Raw genomic sequence first — 8,823 nt, forward strand, 5'->3', positions numbered from 1 at the left:
TCAACCGCATGGACATTATGCACCCGAAAATACGGCAATCACAACCTCTTGAGCAGATCCGTGACGGGAAGGCCACCGTGTTACTTACGTGAATGGAGCAGACGTGTCACTTGCAAAGGCAGCAGGCATCGTCTTGCAAAGCAACGCGTAGCCTTTTTTCGTAGTCGCGCTGCCCCCATCCGTTGTCACCTCTACAGGTCCTGCAGTAGAGGTATTCGTTTGAGTGCACGTGACGACTCGGCAGTCTGCAGTGGCATAAGATGGTTGTACACAGCTACAAAGGAAACGTTGTCTTGTTTATTGTACAGTGTTCCAGCTTCCTTCCTTGATGGCGGGAGTCCAGTGAAGTTTTTGTAGGCTGCCTTCCAGTAAGCAACCGTTTCCTTGCAGTTGGGTTGCTCGGCAGTTAGGGACTTGAAAGCATATGTTCCGGCCTCAAAGGGATTCGTTGATTTTGACTGAGCTGCGGTTTCCGTTTTCTGCGTCAGACAGAAGGAAGAAGGAAGTGTTACAGTGGGGGATAGCCGTGGTGATCGTGTCCCTGGAATTATTTTTGCGCCACTTACTGGGATCAAGTGTTCGCAAAGCTTTTTCCACTGGCTGCCATCTTCTAGATCTGGTGGCTGCGGACTGCTCAATTTGTCTTCCTCTCCCATTTCTTTGAAGTTGGCCAACCCAGCTGCCTCACGCGCGGCATTGACCTCGCTGAGGCACTCGAAGCTGTTCCCTGCAGCAATGCAATTGCATTGGACATTCCTATATTTTTCTCGCATATACGTTGATCCTATATTTTGAAAAGTAGAATGGACTCAGAGCTGTGGATTGGAGGTCACAGGCAGAAATTGACCCGGAAACTGTCTCTGTGCGGCCAAACATAGGGCACCCTAAGGTTCAGTATAGAAAGGGGGACAGAGTGAAGGTGAATCACTTACCGAGAGATGCTGTGTACGTGACTGTTTCTTCAGTTTCTTGTGAGCTGGCCAGAGTCGTGGCGCTCAGCATCAAAAATGAAATCCTGAGAAGTAATGATAGGTTCCACTGCAGCATCATCTAGTGTTGGCTGTAAAAATTACGGGTATGAAAAACTTACAAGAGAGACTATAAAAACGGAAGGCTTCCAGAGAAGGTCAAGAAATGGCAAGGTTGCGCAAAAGGAAGTTCTTTTGGGACTCAACACCTTGACTCACGCTGAGTTCAATCATTCGAGGGGATCAGCTGTGACCACTGGCCCTCTGCGAACGGGAAGCACCAAACCCTCGATCAAAATGGTAAACGAGTTGGCTGGAGCATGCTGCATGTTGATCTCGACGGGAGCTTGTCCGCCAGTCCTGTCTGCAGCTAAGCAAGTCGAAGAACTGAAGCCCTACATACATAAAGGTGTCGGTTCTCTCGCGGCTACATGTTGTTTTGTCTCGTCCCGGTAACTGGACTCCCTATGCAGTTTCGTAGAGTGCCCTCCGCTAACAAACACAAAGCAACCTAGAAACTGCTGACTGATGTGCGGATTTCTTGCTCCAACATCGAAGCGTGTGTGTCAGGCTAATGCCACTGCTGACAAAGGTACTCCATATTGCCTCCGAACACATCATACTACCTCGAGAAACAGTAGACTTGATAAATAATCCTATTTATTCTACATGGAAAGTATTTGGCCGAGGGCCAAATTAGTATGCCAGCATACAAACCCCGCATCATCTCATTTCCCTTTCTCTACCACAGAATCAGCGAATGATTGGCAGGCGCCCCAGTAACAGCACAGTTTGTCATTGAAAAGAGCCGAAGTTGCAAACATAGGTATCTCAGCATCCTAGAAAATGCTGTATGCATATACAGCTTGCATCTCACGGAGCTGCGATTAACCTGTTGGGCAGCAGTGGAAGAAGTCTATGAAGCGATGGTTTAAGAAAGCACGAAAATGGTTCCTGGTCGGAATATATGCTATGCCCCAAAATTGCTTGAAAAATCAAACACAACACGACGCAGGTTGCACTTTCCAGCCGGTAGGACGAGCATCATAATAAAGTCGTGATGCCGAATATCACAATGGCAAGAGCAACAAAACTTGGAACTGCTGTCGATGCGGAACCTGTGAGGGAAGATACGATCCTGTCCCACTGCTCCTGCCTGAAAACCACCCGCAATTATCTAGACAAGATTCGTTGCAACTCACGGCAATGAAGGCGTTGTGGGCAGCACTGCGACTCAAGGACCAGCGTGCTGCTTACGTGAATAAAGCAGAGCCATCACTTCCAAAAACGGCAGGCATCGTCTTGCAAATCAACGCATAGCCATTTTTTGTAGTTCCGTCTTCCGCAGAAGTTGAGAGCTGCCCACCACCTGCACCACCTGTAGTAGACGTAGTCGTTTGAGTGCAAGTGACGACTCGGCAGTCTGCAGTGGCACTAGATGAAGGGTTGTACAGGGAAACAAAAGAAACGTTATCTTGATTTTTGTAGAGTGTTTCGTTGTCAGTCTTTGGCGGCGGAAGGCCAGTGAAGTTTTTGTAGGCTGCCTTCCAGTAATCAACCGTTTCCTTGCAGTCAGGCTTCGCGGCGGTTAGGGACTTGAAAGCATATGTTCCGTCTTTAAATGGTTTCAGTGAGCTAGAGGCCGCCATTGTTTTCGGTGCTTGGGTCTGTGCAAAGGAAGAAGATAATGTTACAATATACGATAACCTTCGTTGTTGCGGCATTGATCATATTTTGTTCCGCTTACCGGAATCAAATGTGTGCAAACTTTTTTCCAGTCGTTGGCGTCGTCCAGCTCTGTTCCATTTGGGTCAGTTAATTTATTGTTATCTGATGCCTCTGTGAAGTTGGGCAGCCCAGCTGCCTCACGCGCAGCGTTGACCTCGCTAAGGCACTCGACACTTTGCCCTGCGGCGATTGCAGTAAGGCACAACTATATTTTGTGGTGTTTCAGTCCATGATACCCCTTGGAAAATAGAATGGAAAAAAGAATGACGCAGTACTCACTTGTAAAAGTCGCCTGAGATCGTGTCTACTGAAGGCAAGCCAGCCTACGCTGCAGTGTGAAGTGAACAACTGGGCAAAGGCAAACTACTTACCGAGACTTGCAGTATACTTGATAGTTGGTCCGCCTCCTGGTGAGGCACCGAGAGCTGAGGCACTCAGCACCAATAACCAAATGCAGAGAACTAATGGTAGGCTCCAATGAAGCATGTTTGAGGAGTGACCTTCAAAAATTGCGGCTGCAAAAAAATTAGGAGAGCCTTGAAAAAGCGAAGCTTTCAGCTAAGTGAGTGCCGAACGAAGCTATATTAGCGGCGATAGTTGTGTTCGTTGCTGGAGTCAGTGCCTCCTTGCAGATCCGTTGGCGAGCAGTGCCGGCGTGAAGAACGTGCAGCGCGGAACCTTAGATCTATGCCTGCAGAGCTGCATCGCTTGAAATCCAGTCAAGTTGTCAATTGAAAATTATATTGTTTCGAAAATGTCCGCGAATGTGAGTGTGAGGGGGGGAATTAAACGAAGGCGCTGCCCCAAATCTTTGTGGTCCCCTGAGCACTAGATCCTCACGAGAAGGCCAAGCGCACACAACACTGTGCATATCCTATTCCGCGGGAGGCATCTAGTCAATATATAACTTTATCATCGACTCATAAAAGTTGTGAACCCAAAATGGTAATTGATTTACAGGTTTCAAGCTGTCTGTTGATCTCGAAGGGAGCTGGTGCGGAACCGGTATTTCTTGCGCGGCGTGACAGGCCGGGAGTGCACACTCCCTAGTCGCCCGAAATAGCAAACCTATCCAAACTAAATTTTGAATTTAAAGAAGAAAGGAAACGCTAGAGGAGGCAAGGTGTTGGTTTCCTCGTCGCCTCAGTCCCTTTTGCCTATTCCCCGTGACAAAGAGCAGGTTCCCCTAAGCTCGAAAAAAGCGTCTTCTGCCAACACCATAACACAGCCTAGCAGCTAATGCAAATGCCCGGTGGTCAACTGGCTCCTCGAAAGTTTCAGTAACGCAGTGTGTATGGCAGGTCATAGCTGTTCCCTGCACCGCAGAGGCAGAACAAAATGACTCCACACCCGTCAAAATCCCACTAGAAGCATCAAAGGCAACACAAGTAGTTTTATGCTATTGGCCAGTTTACTAACTGGGCAAGGAGACACGCTAACGTGCTGCCGTATAACCCAGAAGCATCTACATTCCTCTTCTTCATACGGGGATCAGCAAATAATTGACTGTCGCTACAGTGGCAGGCATAATTTCTCATTCAAGAGAGCTGGAACTTGAAACATCTGCCCCTCAGAATCCCAGGTAAGGCTGCAACTATACACGGCCTGCATCACGCACAGCTGCGATGAAATTGTGCGGGTGAGCTGGAACGAGCTTGCAAAGTGATTGTTTGGGCAAAATGCGAAAAGGCTTGTTGGCTGATGCGTGTGCCACGTCTCACAACGACAACAGCGATCAGACAGAACACGATGCAGGTGGTAGTTCCCAGATGAGGGCACGAAACATAAAATCATAATGCCGAAAGTGAGAATGGCAAGGGCAGCCAGACTTGGAGCTGCTATTGACCCGGAACCTGTGAGCGAAGAAATGATCTTCTTCCACTGCTCCTGCCTGCAAAACCCCAGCAACCACGTGGGCGTTATGCACTCGAAAATACGGCATTCAGAACCTCGTGAGCAGATCTGTGCCGGAAAGGCCAACGTGTTACTTACGTGAATGGAGCGGAGGCGTCGCTTGCAAGGCCAGCAGGCATCGTCTTGCAAAGCAAAGCGTAGCCTTTTTTCGTAGTCTCGCTGCTCCCCTCCGCTGTTGCCATTAGAGCTCCTGGCGTTGCAGTAGTGGTAGTTGTTTGAGTGCAAGTGACGACTCGGCAGTCTGCAGTGGCATTAGATGAAGGGTTGTACAGGGCTACAAAAGAAGCGTTGTCTTGATCATCGTGCAGTGTTCCAGCTTCTTTCTTTGATGGCGGGAGTCCTGTGAAGCTTTTGTAGGCTGTCTTCCAGTAGTCAACTGTTTCCTTGTAGTTGGGTTGCTCGGTAATTAGGGACTTGAAAGCATACGTTCCTTTTTCAAAGGGATTCGCTGAGCTTGTCTTAGCCGCTGTCTCTTTTTTCCGCATTCACTCTTGCGAAGTGATAGTTTGAGAAAAATGTGAAAAGTCTTCTTGGTTGACGTGTGATAATACACTCGTAATGCCGAATGTCACAATGACAAGAGCAACCCGGCTTGGAGCTGCTATCGACGCGGAGCCTGTGAGGGAAGAAATGATCCTGTCGCACTGCTCCTGCCTGCGAAAAACTGGCAGCCGCGTAAGCATTATGCAGTCCAGTTCACAGCAATTAGGACCGCGTAAGTAGCACTGCGACGCAAGGATTAAAGACTTGCTTACGTGAATCAAGCAGACGTTTCACTTCCAAAAGCAGCAGCCATCGTCATGCAAATCAGCGCGTAGCGTTTTTCCGTGGTGTTATCGCCCCCATCCGTTGTTGCCATTACAGGATGTGTAGTGGAGGTAGTCGCTTGAGTGCAAGTTGCGACTCGGCAGTCTGCAGTGGCATTAGATGAAGGGTTGTACAGGGCTACAAAAGAAATGTTGTTTTGGCTATTGGTACAGTGTTCCAGCTTCGTTCTTTGATGGCGGGAGCTCATTGAAGTTTTTGTAGGCTGCCTTCCAGTAATCAACTGTTTCCTTGCAGTTGGGTTGCTCGGCAGTTAAGGACTTGAAAGCATATGTTCCGGCCTCAAAGGGATTCGTTAAGCTTGACTTAGCCTAGGTTTCCGTTTGCTGTATCAGAGAGAAAGGAAAAGCATGCGCAGGATAGCCTTAGGGGTCTTTACTCACGAAATATTGTGAGGCGCTGAGTAAGATCATATATTCGCACACGTTTTGCACTCGCTCTCTAGCTCTGCTTTTGGATCACTTAGTCTATTTCCCTCTGCAGCCTCTGCAAAGTCGGCAACCCAGCTACCTCGCGTGCGGCGTTGACGTCGCTGAGGCACACAATGCTTTTGCCTGCAGCAATTGCGTTCAGACACACCCATGTATTTCTGTTGCATTATTTGAGCCTAGTTCTTGGAAAGTTGAATGGACCGAGAGTCGTGTAGCAGAACTCACCTCCCATAGTTCACTCGGACCCACCAAATGCAAGCCAGCCTAAGCTGAAGTAAGGAGTGAACAGCGGGGAAAAGCCTTATTACTTACCAAGAGATCCATTGTACTTTTTCCTGAGTGGCTGCCTTATGAGCTGATCATGGTTGAGACATTCAGCACCAGGAATGAGATCTTGGGAAGTGATGGTAGGTCCCAATGAAGCTTCCTTGAGGTGTTGATTTGGAAATGTCACGGCCGGGAAAAAATTGCAAGGAAAACCTTACAAAGCAAAGCTTCCATCGAATGTAGTGCGAAAGAAACTTTTGCTGGTAGCCGACATTGTGACTGCTGCTGCTGTAGGTGTCTCTGGGAACGCCAGACTATTCGATATCGGGCAGGACTCAGCTCGAGATTCGTGCTTGCCCACCTGCATCACCTGAAATTCAACCAAAATACGAATTAAAAAACATAGCGCTGTGGAAAGATGGGGCAGCCTGAGTATGCGGAAACTAAAACGAAAAACACCTCGCCAACAAAACTGCAGCCACCTGAGCGTCAGTTTCGCATCAACGGGTGATGCGTGTATTTCTGTGCATGCCCTACTCTGCAAGCGAAAGCAAATACTTCTTTAGCTTTAATTATCATGTGCGGTATTTCTGAGCACGAAGTGGTAAATGAGTAACTGGTTTCAAGGTAATTGTCGATATCTTCGGTAGTTTGTTCGCCACTGTCCTTGCTCAGAGGCTAAGCAGGCCCGAAGCACCTAGCCCATATATGGCCAGAGCACGTGATCTAGCCAAAAGAAATTTCAAATGAAGTGCAGAGATGCCACAGTAGAGCGCGCAGGCCGTCGGTTCCTGCGTGGCCACATGTTGTATTGCCCCATACCGACGGCGGAGGGCTGGCGCCCTCTGGAATTGTGCAGAGGGCCTTCTACCAGCATTACAAAGGAGCCCAAAAGTTGCCACAAGTCCCTGGTAGGCAGCGTGCTGTTCCAACAACGAAGTGCATTGGGCCGGCGAATGCCGCTGCCAGCACCGGCAGTCCACACTGCGTCCAAACCCATTGTGCTACTTCTAGAAACATCAGGGGCGCCACAAGCATCTTTATTCTATGATTAAGCTTACTAATCGAGCAATGGCACATACTTGCATGCCACCTAATAAGCCGGTATCATCTGGTTTCCCTTTATCTATCCCAAAACTAGCAAATGATCGAGAGAAGCTACGACAGCACGCGAAATTCGTCATTAAAGAAAGCTAAAACTAGGAATATCGGCTTCTTATAATGCCAAAAAATGCTTTAAGCGCATACAGTTCGCAACTAGCGGAGCTGCGATCAAACTGGGCAGCAGCATTGGAAGAAGCCCGCAAAATGATGATTTCAAGAATGCGAAAAGCCTAGGTGGCTGGCGCGTGCCACATCTCACATTTGCGCCCAGACTCACTCAGAATACGGTGCAGGTTATACTTTTCAGCTGGCAGTATAAAGCATCACAAAGTTGTAATGCCGAACGTCACAATGGCAAGAGCAACAAAGCTTGGAACTGCCATCGATGCCGAGCCTGTGAGAGAAGATATGATCCTGTCCCACTGCTCCTGCCTGAAAGGCACCCGCAATCCCGTAGAGAATATTCAACCCAACTCACAGCAATCAAGACATTGTGGGTAGGACTGCGGCGCAAGGACCAGAGGGTTGCTTACATGAATGGAGCGGAGCTTCCAGTTCCAAAAGCAGCAGGCATCGTCTTGCAAACCAATGCATAGCCATTTTTTGTAGTGTTGCCTTCCGCGTAAGTTGATTCCGCCCCCCCACCTGTAGTAGAGGTAGTCGTTTGAGTACAAGTCACGACACGGGAGTCTGCAGTGGCACTAGATGAAGGGTTGTAGAGGGCTACGAAAGAAACGTTGTCTTGATTTTTGTACAGTTTTTCGCCTTCTGTATTTGGTGGCGGAAGACCAGTGAAGTTTTTATAGGCAGCCTTCCAGTAATCAACTGTTTCCTTGCAATTGGGTTCCGCGTCAGCTAGGGACTTGAAGGCATATGTTCCTTCTTCAAAAGGATTCGTTGAGCGTGACTTAGCTGCTTCTTGCGTTCCTTGAGTCTGAGCAAAGGAAGAAAATAATGGTACACTAGAGGACAGCTTTGGTGATCGTGACTTCAGTTATATTTTGCGCCACTTACTGGAATCAAATATGTGCAAAGTTTTTTCCACTCGCTGCCTTCTTCAAGCTTCTAATGGATCTTTTAATTTTTTGTCAGCTGAAGCCTCTGCGAAGTTGGGCAGCCCAGCTGCCTCACGCGCAGCGTTGACCTCACTAAGGCACTTGACGCTGTCCCCTGCAGCAAACTCAGTAAGACCCATCTATATTTTGTGATGATTCAGATGATGCTACTTCTTAAAAGTAGTTTGGACTGTGTATAGCATAGCAGGGTTCATTTGCAGGAGCTGGCTGAGTTCCCGTCTCCGTACTACCAAACGCAAGCAGTGTAAGCTTCACTACGGAGTGAACAGCAAGGTAAAGGTAAAGCATCTACCGCTCACTAGCCTAGCTAATGCTGCAAGCATGCACATTTTGCATCACGCAGAGCTGCGATGAAATTGTGCGGCTGAGCCGGAAAAAGCTTGCCAAACGATGGTTTGAGATAAAAGTGAAAAGTCTTCATGGTCGGCGCATGTGCCACATCTTACGACGGCACCAGAAATTAGGCAGAAAAAGGTGCAGGTGGTAGTTCTGAGGTGATAGCACGACACA

At 48.4% G+C, this 8,823-nt stretch overlaps 2 protein-coding genes across 2 annotated transcripts in view; both read right to left on the reverse strand.

Annotated features, from left to right (window-relative positions):
* The window catches only part of ETH_00034995 (SAG family member (sag9)), a gene marked incomplete at both ends in the record, with an annotated part of 1,244 nt that extends 194 nt beyond the window's left edge, over window positions 1–1,050 (reverse strand). Inside the window, 4 exon segments of the mRNA XM_013375910.1 lie at window positions 89–263; window positions 266–479; window positions 567–727; window positions 933–1,050. Of these exon segments, the coding sequence (XP_013231364.1) occupies window positions 89–263; window positions 266–479; window positions 567–727; window positions 933–1,050 (668 nt within the window).
* A 962-nt stretch (window positions 1,051–2,012) lies between these two features.
* On the reverse strand, window positions 2,013–3,182 carry ETH_00035000 (SAG family member (sag8); the record flags this gene model as incomplete). Its single annotated transcript, XM_013375911.1, has 4 exons — window positions 2,013–2,124; window positions 2,226–2,635; window positions 2,716–2,876; window positions 3,068–3,182. The coding sequence occupies 4 exons, from the start codon at window positions 3,180–3,182 to the stop codon at window positions 2,013–2,015; spliced, it is 798 nt and encodes a 265-aa protein (XP_013231365.1).
* Window positions 3,183–8,823: the final 5,641 nt, after the last annotated feature.

This window comes from Eimeria tenella, genomic scaffold (assembly GCF_000499545.2).
Source record: "Eimeria tenella Houghton genomic scaffold, Eth_scaff30, whole genome shotgun sequence".
Taxonomy (NCBI): domain Eukaryota; phylum Apicomplexa; class Conoidasida; order Eucoccidiorida; family Eimeriidae; genus Eimeria; species Eimeria tenella.